The sequence below is a fragment of the Echinococcus granulosus genome (genome assembly GCF_000524195.1).
Source record: "Echinococcus granulosus chromosome Unknown EG_S00020, whole genome shotgun sequence".
NCBI lineage: Eukaryota > Metazoa > Platyhelminthes > Cestoda > Cyclophyllidea > Taeniidae > Echinococcus > Echinococcus granulosus.
In genome coordinates, this window is record NW_020170400.1 from 648,653 (window position 1) to 663,418 (window position 14,766).

General features: G+C 38.3%; 2 protein-coding genes across 2 annotated transcripts in view; both read left to right on the plus strand. All coding sequences in view use genetic code 11, as the record gives it.

Annotated features, from left to right (window-relative positions):
* Positions 1 to 3,863, plus strand: part of EGR_03717 (hypothetical protein) — a gene marked incomplete at both ends in the record, with an annotated part of 8,984 nt that extends 5,121 nt beyond the window's left edge. Inside the window, 2 exons of the mRNA XM_024492966.1 lie at positions 2,009 to 2,057; positions 3,564 to 3,863. Of these exons, the coding sequence (XP_024352623.1) occupies positions 2,009 to 2,057; positions 3,564 to 3,863 (349 nt within the window). The remainder of the gene's footprint in view (positions 1 to 2,008; positions 2,058 to 3,563) is intronic.
* Positions 3,864 to 4,228: 365 nt separating this feature from the next.
* EGR_03718 (hypothetical protein) lies at positions 4,229 to 13,080 on the plus strand (the record flags this gene model as incomplete). The annotated part of the gene is made up of 4 exons (XM_024492967.1): positions 4,229 to 4,363; positions 8,436 to 8,530; positions 12,750 to 12,930; positions 13,009 to 13,080. 4 exons carry the CDS (start codon positions 4,229 to 4,231, stop codon positions 13,078 to 13,080), a joined length of 483 nt encoding a protein of 160 aa, XP_024352624.1.
* Positions 13,081 to 14,766: the final 1,686 nt, after the last annotated feature.

Below are 14,766 nucleotides of genomic sequence, written 5' to 3' on the forward strand. Positions count from 1 at the left end.
CAGGAGACCTTAAGGGTCTAATTGAGTTTTCACCCCATACCTTTCTTCCTTTCTCCCTCCCTCTTAGTTGCAAAAGGCATCTTCAGGCACGTCAAATCACTGTCACGAAGCCACTTTTTCGGCAGTTTGACATTAACGGCCAGGGCTTCATGATCATGCGTCTGTCAGGAGGAGGCAGCATTGGCATCAGCGCCAGTGGCAGCGGCTGCAGTAGCGGCAGCAGAGGCAACAGAATCAGCAGTAACGTCACGTCACGTCATGGTACATTTCTTTCGCCTAGCAGGCTTTTGACAATCAGGGGCGCCAATGTATAGGGCACTGTCCACTCCAATCAAACCCACTCATCCTCCTCCACCATTACCTCTTCTTCCTTCTTCTTCGCTGCTGCCGCCAACTTGACAGCATTTGGACAGGCGCTTGTCTGTTTGCTACCTTCTAAATGTATGTGTATTTATGCATATTTTAGCGGTAGCTGTAATAAGTGTGCCATTATGGGCAGCTAAGAGGTGGCAGATTTAAAATCTTGCTTATATGCAAGCAGGCAGGCAGGCGCAGACAGTGAAGCATATATTCGTCAAAAGTCATTCTTTACTGACTTATTTTCTTCATATTTTATGGAACTGCAAAATTACTCCTGAAGACGTCACAAGTTAGACAAGAGAGGAAGTAAGTTTGTTTTCGACAACACAATGGCTGAGATATCTTTGAGGATGACGAAGTAACAAGCTCCAAGCAGATACTATACAGCTGCCAAACCTTCATTTCGTTTTAAATGCTATTCTCGGTGCTGCAGCTGATTAGAAAAAGCAAAAGACAAACGTCTTTCGTCGAATTTGTGCCTTAAAAGTGACTTCGGTAGACGAAAATTTTCCCAGTGTGACAGAACCATGGTAGAAAAACTCGCCCAACTTCGTTTTGGCACCCAAAATGAGTTTACTTTTTGAAATCACTGTTTTCATGTGCCATTCCGTGACAAATCATGTGGCGGCCAAGCCTCTCACATACTCAATTTTTACGGAAAGGACTTCTATGGATCCCATAGTTACCATAGCTGAGATTGCTAATGAGGTGAAGATAAACTGTCCTCCTGAAAACGTCAATACCATCGGAAAATACATAGTTGAGACTGAGCGTCTCATTACCTGCACCATCACCACACAGTTGTATGGACTAATTTAAGCAGGAAGTACTCTATCTGCTTTTGCGAATAGTACCTTTGGGAGAGTGTCCCTTTTTATATTACAAAGAATAGACTAGGGCCGTGGACGGGATAAGCAAACCTCTACCTCATTGTTGGAAAGTATTAAATGCGGAAGGCTGACAAGAACCGCATATTTCCCATGAATAATTAAACCTATCACCCATCTAAATAGCCACTATTTTGATCCTAGCTCCGTCTAAGGGGATAATTATCCTGCATTAGTCATTAAAAGACAATTTTCCAGTGATTTATGAGAGCCATCTATCAAGTATTGTGATAGTAATCTAAAGTGAAGGAACTTTGCTGGACAATACTATCTAAGGCTGGTCAAAATTCCACCATGTTTTTCATATGCACAGTAGCATTTGGTAGGAATATTTGCCCTTAAAATCTACATCCTATTAGCATAAAGTAGCATCTCAAGATTTCACCCCAGTTTCATTCCATTTGCTTTAAAAGTTCTTTGACATTCGAATACTGACCTATCATTTTTCTAGGTTAGTAAATTCATGCCTTGAAGCATCAAGAAGCATCATATTTTCAGACTGCAGTTAATGTTTCCTACTAGCACCATTAATACATTTATTATCAGGGTCTCTGAGGAAAATTTACTGCTATGCTATCCAAACTCTTGCTTAAAAATTATCCGATCTCTTTGCATACGGTGTTGGTATAATAAATTACCTTAAAATATAAGGAGCTCATGCCACACATTTGCAATACCGGGCTCAGATCCAAAACCCCAGTGTCATATGGGTGCGGCGCTGACAAACAGGCTGTGTGAGTTCCAAAGGCTAAAAATTATAGGACTATGTCTTTTAAGAGTCATAATTCAGTAAAATTTATTAACTGTGAGGTTTGAATTTACTCAGAGGTCCTGATGACAAAGCGTTTTTTTCCGTAACTGACTGCGTGTTTTAAGTTACAGTTAAAGTTTCTATTAAGGTTTGCTGTTTTTGGATCATCTGGTTTATTTAGACTTAAACCGCCTCCGAATTACCAGCTAAACCTGCCATTTACTTTGAAAAGAGTATAAGTTGCCATTAACCTATAAAAAGGCTGGAAGACTTGAAGCATAGATGGTGTGCTCAAAGATCATTGGTATCATCGCGGAGGTAAGTGAGGAGTCAGTTTGGTAATTAGGAGCCCTTTTTTCTTCCCGCTCATCCAGCTAATACGCTATCGGGAAAAAAATACGGAGGTCCAATCGACCAGGGCAAAAAAACGCAATGATATAGCAAATAGACAGGGGAGAAAGCTAAAATAGTCAGCAAACAACTTTGCATGACCGCTGTTCCGCCTGCGGTCACCCGTCACACGAGTCACACAAACCAACTGCTGTCACTTCATTTCTTCACTTTCACTAGCGTGAACACAAACTGACAGCCGAACATGCCGTCCAATATGGTGTAGGTGTCACATCCCATCAGCGGTGAAATGAGACGGAATGATTTAGTTCGACGTTAATTGGGTCAAAAAGTGGCTTGAGTGGCACCAGCCAGCTAACCAGTGGTCAACTTTAGCAGTGCCAATGGCAATTCTTTAAGTCTTAATTAGTGTGCAGGTAAAGTGAAGCTAAGAACTGTTGAGTGGTTGTTCAAGTAAGTGATTAAGACAGACATTCAAGTCAAACTGAAGCACTTAATTCTGCAGACATTGAAAGAGTTGATGCTGTGGAGGACCATACACTGTAGTTAACGAAAGCCCGTCCTTTTGCATACTTAAAATTACCACGAATACAGTGAGTCAAACCGGAAAACCACAGGATGACTAAAATTTGATGACCCCAGGCCCAGCAGTATCAGGTCATTTTGAGTTATGTAAATGCTTCAAAGACGGCCTAACGTCGGTGACAATCGCAGACCGCAGAATTTCCAATCACTCCAACCAGCATCGAGTAGGAACGCAGAGGGTCCGATTCTTGTTATCAAAGAAACACATCCAGTTAGGTGACTCCGTTGGAGCCTCAGAAACGCAAAATTATCGTAAATTTCTTAAAAGTTTCTTAGAGGTGCTGAGAAACTCTCATGTTTTTTCATTATGGTCAAGGGGTTGATTGCAATTTGCTGGAATGGGGTTGTGAGGGCGGGAACAGATGAGTAACCAATTCACAGCACTCAAAACATGACAAGGGCTATGATTGAGCAGACGATTCTGATTCCTGTACTTACAGTTTACCACTATTTTATATGACCTCAATAAAGCCTGCTCTTCTGTTACTCAAAAGTGGCAACATTTTTATAGATCTATATTTGATGTTACTTTATTTATCACCTAGTTGTAATTGACACCTTTCATCAACATATAAGTATCTGAGACTGGATCCCAAAATCTGGTTATATTTCTTTGCTTACATTTTCAGTACATAAATTGCTGTTACTTGCAGGGACTTGGCAAGTGCATAACATTGTTTACATGCTTGATTCGTTTTGGATTTAAATCAGGGAATCATTGTGGGGATCTTTCACTTCCCTCTTACTTAGAACATACTTGCCTTATATTTATATTTAAAACCCTCAAAGGCTTCCGAGATAGCATCTGCCAACAGAATGTACTTTCCAAGTATTGCTTACACAGACTCTTTCTAATAATGAATTGTTCATTCATTAAGTTTCCAATGACTCTTCATTCTTGGTTGCGTGGAAGTGTGTTTGGTTACTGACACATTAAATGGAGGCCAAAAAGTCAAGAGCCCTCAGTAATGTCTAATGTGGATGACGAACCAATTCACTTACATCAACGATATTAGAGAAAATTGAAGTGAAGTTTAGGTTTGTAGTTGCTAAACGCAGTAACAGCTAAGAAGGGGTTTCAAAGACCATTTTTCTGTTGATAAAAACACACGCTCTTGTAACACGCTTCCCCACTAACTTTCTGGTAAAGAAAAAAGGCTCTTGCATAGCAACGTTAGGCAAATAAACATATCATCCAGACAAGTCACTTGCACACTATTCAGCATTTTCAAGGCACGCACCACTTTATCACTAGTATGCTGTGCTAGCTTTATGCGTCTGTGCGTGTTGCAGAATGGATATGTCTTGTTCACTTGCTAAACGTCAAAAAATGCTGATTGACATCGACCTCCATGATGTGGTACAAATCAAAGTTGTGGCAGAGCAACCTCAACCTCAGAAACAGTCAGAACTGATAAACCTGTTGCGAGTAAGTCTACTTCTAATTCTTACAGGATGATGTAGTATCACGTATTACCGAATAAGTGATACGTGGAAAGATTTGAGCTTTAGACTGAAATGCCTCTCATCCTTATCCACCATGGACTTAAGATAATATTCCACCAAGTGTTAAAAATTAGCCCAAATGAGATTATTAAAAGTAAGGTCAAAACTGAGGTGTCTAGGACCATGTTGTTTGCATTCAGAGTAAAAACACTTCAAAAACTGCCTAATTTTATACTTTTTAAAAAAATATACAAAAACCATGTTGGTTGTTTTAAAAGTAACTGCTTTGCAAGAGGTGAATAAGCTTATTCGATGCCCCAAGGATTAAATACTATTACCTCTAACACGCATTTACTTAATTGAACCGTCTGGTTGACAAAAGGTAAGTCAATATCAACCCCTTGGCTAAGTGGACGTTACTGGTCGCCAAGGCGATGGCAAGCACTGATCCCCCCTAAAACTTTGATAATCTGTAAGTCTATCCGTGCTGCACAAGTATAAAATTCCTTTGATCAGCCTTTCCAATCCATGGCTCTGAAGTCTGAGGCGGGAGGCAAAAGCGATGAGGCTATTGCATGTCTGTGGACTTTCATTAATATGTTTGATTCAGATTTTTTTAGCCATTATTAGTGATGGCTGCACCTGTTCGAGTAAAACGCTGCTTACAAGAAAAAAAGAGAATCTTCAGAGGTAAATCACATCGACTTTCGTGTATTTTTCATGCATTACGCTGATGATGCTTCCATGTGACTTCAAAAATGCTAATAGTCTTGACCTCAGCAAATTGCAAGGTTAACTTTCTTTCCATTATCCGTACTGAAAACATTAATAGAAGCTTAAAATCCCTGTTTGATTTGAGCCTTCATGTTTCGGGGCAACCCAATTTCCGATCATTACAGCCTAGTGGACATTTTCGTACTCATTAATTGTGTAGTATTCCCAATTTTGAACTCATGAACAGCGCATTATCAGCAATAAATTTTCAGTTACCACATTATAGCTGCAAATACAAAGGCAAAGTTAAATAAGACTAAGCTAAACTGAGGCTTTTAAGGTTAAAGGTACAATAAGAGATGCTATCACCGCAGTGTCACGCGCACTAGTAAGCGTCAAGTGAGTGTACTCGGAGTAGAGTCAGAGACCATGATGCCAGGCATTGAATTCCACATGCTGTTAATTTATCTTGAGAACAAAATCAGAAAGTCCTGGGTTCAGGATATTCAAGCAGGAAGAGTGAAGTAACACCTAGTAATAGTGATACAAGTTCCAATAATGGACATAAATTGGTACTCTAGTGACAAGCCCAGTTATGGTGGTTTTTGTCTTTGGCGTATTTGTGCAACAGTCATATCTGTAGAACGCTCTAACCTAGGCTTATAATCAGCACAATCTGTTTTAAGGTTACACAGTGTACAAAGCTTTCGATGAAAATGATTAATACATCATAACTTAATCATTCATGAATAAATAGAATTCTGGAAAGTTTGTGTACGCGAGGTGACAAGATAGCTTATAGGTTAGATTGCGCAGTGAGGCCGAATGCCTTGGGATAGGTCAGCCCTACTGAAAATCCACCTATAGCAGTATTACCATCTGGGTGTAAGGTAGATGCTAAGTGAGTTTAATAAAAATTAGAAACAACTATTCAGAAGAGTCCTATTTTGAAATGTGCTCTCTACCCCGTCTTCAGCAAACTTAAATACCTTGGTTGGATTTCGATTTCGCTGGTGTTTTTTAAGATTCCCCTTTGGCATGTTTAATTTTTCCTATTTGTGAAGCGGGTTGTCTTATGTGCCATGGGAAAACATACCTCGTCCTCTTTGCTCAGCTTACATTTCAACTAATTCAGGGGCGCAGGTGGTTTCACCTGGCTGACTCAGATTCCAATAGCTGAGACATCACCATGTCACAAAACGCTAGGTCAAGGCAATAGAGTTTGTGGTTGACATTCTACATTAAAATTTAAATAAATAGGACAACCAGATGGGATCTGTGTTATAAACTTCGCTGGACATTAAAGATGTCAAAGTGGGTGGGGGAGGAGGAGGTGAGGGAGAAATAGGGTGACAAATGGTGAAGGACATAACATCCAGTGGGAACAGATAGACCAGGGAGCATTCAGGTGTCAGTTTCAGGAAGGTGGGAGGTATCTTTCGGCAACCCTCCGGATGGAGCATCAAGTAGCGGTTAACTTCAACTTCCGCTTTACTGTGGATTTGCAGAACATCCATTTTATAGGAAGCTATCTTACCGCATAAATTTGATCAAACCAGAACACAAGCCATGGAAGCCAGTCAAAATGTATTTCTAATGAAAAATTTAAAAAACCGTTTGTGTGTTTAATTCAAAAATTTTCTAATCACACGGCCTTAATTAGTGCTACAAAACACTATGAAGGTTGCAAATAACCACAAAAAGGTTAGACTGGGGCAATTTTCGGAATGGAACAATATTAAATTTTGTTTTTATTCAGCCGCAGTGCAGCCAAGGTGGGACATTAACATGCTTTCAATATGTCGAAATGTGGTAAGATTAAAACAAGTTTTAAACTAATCAAATCAACAGTCTAGGGTAGAAAAAACTATTAATTTGCAACTTCAAGAAAGGTTAAAATGGGAAATTGCTTTGCTTTCCTCATAAGGGTAACTGTCAATTCGTGAAAGTTACTCAGCAAGTTTTACAATAATTTGGATCAACGTACTGAATCCTTTTTAGAAACTGTGAAACTTATAAGTAGGATTGGTCGTTGCTTTCCTTGCCAACCTACTATATTTGGTCAAAAGCCGCAATTTTTTTAGACATTTAATTTTCTTGCAACGGGAGTTTCCTAGCCTCAAAATGTGTACAAGTGTGAAGCTGTTGGCAGCAGTGAATACAAAAAAAAATAAAAAATTAAGAGATTGTAGAAAATTTCCCTTATCATTGCCCTGATAGATCACGCCATAAATCGTTTATCTATTTATCTATTATTTGTCTCATCAGATTGTAACGCATCTCAAAGCTCCCACATACAAATCACCATTATTTTTACAGCGATTTCCAACAAATGCCAAGCATTTAATTGTCTAGTGGCACTAATATTGGACCACTTCAAGGGATTCTAATGATTTTCTAAGCAATTTGATCAGCTAAAGTTCAGTTTTTTGATGCTTATTTGACATGTAAAGTTAACTCCAAATATCCACAGCCATTTTCACATAAACAGACTATCAAATCCAGAATAACAAACACAAGGGTCTATCAACAGGCCTCTGAAAGACCGCATTGGTAAATAGCCAGTACTCCTTATAATAATTCCTGAGTACCGGATTTTTGCAACCAAATATTGTGAACTGAAAGGCTCTTTGGTAATAGGAAGTGAGCTTATTAACTTAGAATCGACAGAGTCAGTTCAACAATATTGTTTACATTTCGTCTTCAACTCAATTTAGTTGCAAAAACAGACGAGCCCATACTTGTGTTCTTGGAAACCTAACCATAAATATTTATTCTCGGGTCTTGGCAAAAGCTGTTAAATTGAATAGGCATTGAGGTACAATGTTTTACTTTCTAATACTAAAAAGGCCCTTTTTAGGCACTCATGTCTAACTTTTGTAGTAAGAAAATGCGGCACCCACTTGGTTAGTAAAATATCTAATTTTATCCTCCTTGTTAAATCCAATTTTTACTGATAAACAGAAAATATTTTTAAAAATAATAACGTTTTAGTCAAATACTCGACGGTTCTTAGTAAAAAGGGAAACAGGCTAAGGAGTGTCCAATACCTGTATATTGTCTTTTAAAATAAATGACAATATGGTCCTATCAAAATAGTAAGTGCTCACCTATGGTAACTTCTAACAATAATAACTTAAAATTAATTATCTGTGATAGTGCAGTGGTGACTAGATATGTCGTTTTCTTGACTGTCACTGCTCGCGAAACTCACCAATCTTAAAAGTTTGATGATGCCCTAAAATGTTTACGTATTTCCATTTGAAGGAGATAAAAGTAGAGTCACTTTATCTACCTTAACTAAAGCACTGGCCACATCAATTAGTGCCTATGGCAAATAGCTGTGTCGAAGTGGGCTCTCCTATCGTGCCGTTCCCTTTGCTTTCTGCCAACTTCCAGATGATGCGAAGGGTGTCAATCCTTTCCAACAGCCCAAGTAAGGCCTCTAAGTAATTCTTGAAGAAAGTAGGTCTAAATGCAGAGGTTATGATGGACGAGAGGCCTGTAAGATAGCCTAGTTTCAATTTGTGGCCAACTCGTCATCCCTGACATTTTTCATGATCTTGTTATTCTTTAACCATTGCAAGTCTAACAGTGAACTAGTATCAGCTGCAAGATACTTGATAATACTATGAAATTGTACTATAGAAGAGAGTCACCTTATTCTCACAATAATCTCTTCAATCATTGCAACAAGGAGGATTTGGGTTCGTTTACACTTAGCCTAATCTTACCAGTAGTAAAGAGACTGGCGTGTTTTCAAAAGTTCTTCCGTTGTAAGTCTTTCTAGACACGATCATCCACAGTGGGCACTCTAATTAGTATCATTTTAAAAGAAAAGACGTTCATGTCCTTCTTTTAGAGCCAAATTTTCCAAGACTTTTATCACTGAACTGCTCTAGTTACTTTTAAGGGATTTAGTTGATGCAACAATCTGGAAATCATTTACATATCAAAGTGTAGAAGAGCCTGAGAGCCTGATGAAGAGGATCGTGGATAACTGGAATGCCAAAAGACTGAAAAGGTCTAGGTAATCAAATACACGATTTAACTAAACACCCTTTTATTCTACAAGCTAAGCTTATTTTTCTTCTCTCTTAATGCATGCGGTTAGATGCAGTCGCCTGATTACCGATCAATCCGATAATGGGCAGTCTCCTATCCAGCTAATTGGATGGACCATCTGCGTTCCCAATACCAGACGAAAAGTGACAGTTTTGGATATCTGATGAAACGGACTCAACTATGATTCCCCATGCAGGTGTGGCAGATTGCCAGGTCAAATCTGTCAAACGAGGGAGGTAGGCGAGTGACAAGTAAGTGCTGTGATTTGGTATAACGGTGCGGTATAAGCCGAAGGAGAATAGGAATACTTCAGTTAGTCGATTACTTTGTCTTAAATTCATTCCATAATTCTTACTAGTGTTCATGTGATGTTGATTTCTATCAATATCCCGTTGAGAATCCATGTTCAGGGGTAGATTAAGTGTAATTCAAGGGTAACAAAACACAGATAAAAAAAGAGAGATTATTCTGAAAAATCAATGACTGCCTGACAAACTAGATTGATTGATAGCTGACTAGGCACAATTTAGGAGGGCTAAATGCAACCTTTACGCATCGAATCACTTTTAAGCGCATTTTTTTAATCAAATTTGGTAGAGTAACGAAAGCAAGCCGGAAAATGTCAGGGGTAAGCACTTCTGGTGGAATGAGTTTTAGGTGAGATCTCAATGGAAAAATCTTATCGGTGTGATTAATGCCTTCTTACAATAGGATATCTGTCAGAAAAACTGCTTTTTGGCTGAAAAATTCCCATTCTCTGTTTTTTCTCTTAGTGACATAAGATTGACGGACTGGGCTGTCAGGTAATTAACAGAGTCAAAAACTGACCAGCATATGATTGTGATGAGCCGTTATTGCATCACGGTTCAATTTTATATGAGGCAAAATTTAAGCCAGATTTATACTTTAAACTTTGGAGTTTAAAATTCCTAAACATAAGAGCACATTAGGCTGATTCTCTCAGAAGTTATTGGGAAAACTTAGTGATTGACATTTTTATCACACTATTAAAATTTACTGTGAAATTTAATGTTTAATGACCTATTTAGATGCTTTTATCAGTGAAACTAAGGTATTTTTTTATCGTAGTCTAATAAATCTTGGAAAAATCTGGTTTTAAATGACGAGCTGAGAGATCTTTACTTTTCAAATGCATCGGCTAGAAACGCACCATCACTTCTCTAAAAAATATCTGCTACTTTACAAAATAAAGTTTGCTTTTTGCTAGTAAAATTTTGGTTGATTTTTTATTAAGAATTCTCATTCGGGAAGCACGGAACCTCAGTGTCTTCTACTTTCCACAAGGCAAAGTTTAATCTTTACTAATTGGGCGGGACTATCTCAAAATACCCTTTGATCACGGTACAAAACTGGTTTTTTATCTTCAGTTTTCCCTCCATCGCTTAATCATGCGGTCAAATTCGCGATTATTAAAGGAGAGGACGTTACACCATTTTTTCTGTTAATTACTTTACCAATACTTAACACAGATGCATCATTAACGTTGTGACTCCGTGTAAAAATAATAAATGACCAACTTTTATTTTCCTTGATTTTTCAAGAAGAAGGGGGAAATTTGATGCAATTATCAGCCAATCATACATGTCACTCCGATTTCGGCCTGTCCAGTGAAAGCATGCTCTTTTCCAACAACATGGTCAAGTTGAATGAACTTTATTTGAAATGACTTGATCTGATATGAACTTGTCTGTAATTAGAGACATTCTATCAATTATCTCTGATGTAATGACAGGTCAGTCAACAGTTATTACGGTTAAGACAGTAAGTGGATAAATAGAGTAAGATGTATTCGCCTAATCGCTTATTCGCAGAATTATGAAATATTCATGTGTGAAATATTCTGAAAAGTAGTCAATCTACAGATTTGTTTGCTGATTCCTGGAATAAGTCAAAATCAATACAAGAAGATTTTTAAAGAAACTTGGCGGGATTTATGTCAAAACTGGGCTAGTGACAACAATAATATCATCTACAAATTTAAAAAAAAGGGAGCCTTGTACTGTCATTATAGATTGCCTAATGTCCTAACAACTGTCACCAAAACTAGTGAGAAATGGATAGTGACTTGTGAAATATTTATGGCTCTTAAGTCATCATTCATTACTTGATAAGCAACTATAACGAACAAATTAATATATGAATTTGACTACTTTTTCCGTGATTTAGCGTAATTGGCTCCGTCAATGAGCTCTTATGAAAACCGTCGTACACAACACATTATTCTCCGTTAAAAGTTTTCAGAATGTTTTAAAGGATAGTCACCTATTAATCATATCCTTAATGAGAGATGAAAATCTCGGAAATATTCCCCCTTGATACCACCAGAGTAGCTCCTGAAAAGGTTAGGAGGTAAACAAATCTAGAAATAGATTGCACCCGGTGATCAACAAAAGGTTAATAAAATTTTGTTTAAGGTGGAAACTGATAGATTTTGTTAAATGTAATTATCTGTGAGTACTAAAAGCATAGACATGCGTAAGTCCAGTACCCAAGGCGAACTTGTCAAGAAAGTGAAGTCGTTCGTTACGCGAATGGCAACCGGGACAGTCGTGGTTGGTAAAAAATTAGTGTCGCATGAGTTAGCAGGTGAGAACAAGTTTTTAAGTCTATAAATCTGTTAGACACCTTTTTAAGTAGTGTCTGCTGATTGCTGACTGAAGTACGATGAAAAAATGGCAGCCCTTGTTTTATACCACTGTCCATCCTAAACCAGTTCACTCCATGCCTACTCCGCATGCCTGGAGCATGCACCAACTCATTTACTGGGAATCATTTTTTTCTTAATTTCCAGAAAACTACGGTTAATGTTTTGATATGTCCTATAAACGCACAGGGCAAAGCTATTTACAAACAGTTGGATCTGGGAACCAGCTGAAGAAAAATCCCCCTTGTATTCCCACATGCAATACGGCATCTCTTGCTACACAAAACCAAGAAATTAATCCATGTGAAGGTTAGCACATTAGGTTCAGAAGGGGGAAGTAGTGTAGACGGTACTGTCGAATTGTTATTTTTATCCTTGTACTCTGTAGCCCTTAGTGCTTATCAGGTTTTCTTAAGATTACCATTAGCCAATCACACGGAAAGTAAAATGAAGTAGAAATTCGAATTTCCATAATAAGGTTTGCTGTTAGAAACAACATCCTTTTTTAAAACGGACTTTGCAACAGACTTGCATCAATCCAAAAGGGATGTCAGGCATTGATGCTTCCTTCTAACAACTACAAAATATATTTTATACTACCATAATGACATCGACAATAAACTCTTAGACGGCGTAAACAGTGCGTTAATTAGTATGTACTTCGTTCAATGTTATGCATCAAAAAATCGCTTTGTTTAGATTTTTAAATCAACTTTTCCCCTACCTTCCCCACGACTCCTTTTCTTAACCTGATTTAACTTGACATTGTCAAGATTTTTTCCTCTACCCCTACCCCTACTCCTTTTCGTCCACCCCATCTACCTTCGAGTAATCACATCTGATCGGTCTGAGGTGGCAGATAAGGAGACATCGTCATCGTCGCTAAAAGTGAAACGTCCCCCTCTCTATCCACATGTTTTTGCAGGCTGAATGGCAGACAGGCAGAAGGCATGACGGTTTCCTCCCGCACTACCCTCTCGCATCAAAAATCTGCAGGCTTGCAGCACATTACCGCTTTTCGCAAAACTGCCAGTTGTCTAATCAAACGTGATTTCTCCGGCCTCTCCACCTCCTCTTCTTTCCACTCATCTACGATCCTTGCCACCGTGTGTTTGTATCGTTGTGACAGTAGGATGATGGGAGATTAGATTAATTATACTCGTCCTTGCGTCGTTTGCCTCCAGTCCACGCTGTCACGGTCATCTGCCGTCCTACCGCCTTCGCCTACCCCTGTCGATTGTCTGTTTTCCTCCTGAGTTCCTCTGCTTCGTTGACTAGCCGAAAGAATGGAGCAGATTTGTATCCACGTTCTTGGTAAATATGACCACCTAGAGTTAAAATCTGACTTCAAACTACAAAAGCCCATCAGAGAATATAAAAATTGCAGTGTTCAAATGGAGGCTGACAAATATTCTTTCTGTAAAAAGGATGAATTTTTTCCTTTAGGCTTAATTGCCGTTCTTCTAATCATATACCACAGATGATTTAACGTGGATTCTTATTACTCTAAAGAAACGTAAACGATGTGATATCTTCTTGATTAGCAGCCCCTTCAAACATTGCTCATAGAGGAAAAATCACTTTGAGCGTGTCTAGCGATCCAATGCTTTAATGTTCCATCGAAATACCTTACAAATCAAAATTATTCGTTCAAATTATTCCACGAATTTATGGCAAAACAATGGAAAATTGGGGTGGGGGAAATTTATGCGGACTCTTGGAGAGGGTTCACATAGTGTAAGGTACAAAAATTGGAAAGAAACCTAACTAAACTCTAAAACAATACTTTTGAAAACCTTTATAGAATTGTTGTTTAATTTGCATTTTTACTACAAAGACCAGGTGAAATACGCTATACACTTGTTGCCCCTGTCTTGGGGAATGATTATATCACACTCAACTACTGCTTTGTTGACCCAAGTAGATGGGTAATAAAGAGGGGCACTAAGCTCGAGAGTCAAATAAAGGCTGCGTAAGTGAATGAATTTTGCTTAACAGTTTTCTATATTCTGCCATTTTTTTAGACGCCACAAGAGCAGCATTAAAGAGTGGGCCTCAGAAATTTCCTTAGAACAAATCCAAAGCACAAATATAAGTGTTTAAGGCATATCGCCAAAACCGCCCTATAATGCTGAGATTATTTTAAGCAAAAGTCGGTTCTCTATAAAGCGGGTCTGAAAGTTATGTCAAGAACGATTTTGACTTTGTTTGCTAAAAAAAGAACTCACAATTCAGTTTACTCGATACAACAGAGTTATTAACCTTGAATAACAATGCACAGGACAAATGAAATCCATCTCTTTTTGTAATAGCTGATTCAGCATAAATGTTACACATTATGAGTAAGTGCTATTCACACAAGATTTTTTGTCTAATTAGCAGAATTAGTGATTTTGTCCAGTAACATAATAAGGCTTGAAAGCATCCATATTTGACTAAAAACAAAGAAGATTGAAAGCCTAAACTGAAGGAGATGCAGTGGTTTGCTATTGACGTCACTGCTCATTCTTCTAACAGATGTCAAGATGGTGCTTTACAAGTCTACAAAAGTAGCTAGGACAGCCTCTCTTTTATCCCATTTGATGGACCCATCAACTGACTCAGGGATGACTTTTGTCTTTTGTCAAGAATTTGATTGTGATCTTCGGTAAATTTGAGGTGATGACAATCAAAACTATCAAAAAGGGAAATTGATTGCCTTTGTTGAATTTTGCTACGAAAAGCGCTTGACACAAAACTGTCGCCTCTCTCAGATTCGAAGGTGTTTAAAACCCTGCGATTAACAATAAGAAGATAATTTAGAATAGAGGAGGTGGCCTTTCTGCTGCGGCATTAAGAGAACAGATATATATCCTTGACCACCCTCGTACAATATATTCACTACTCACCCCATACTTTCGAAGAAATGCACCTGTTCATCTTCTAGAGCTATACTAACCTCG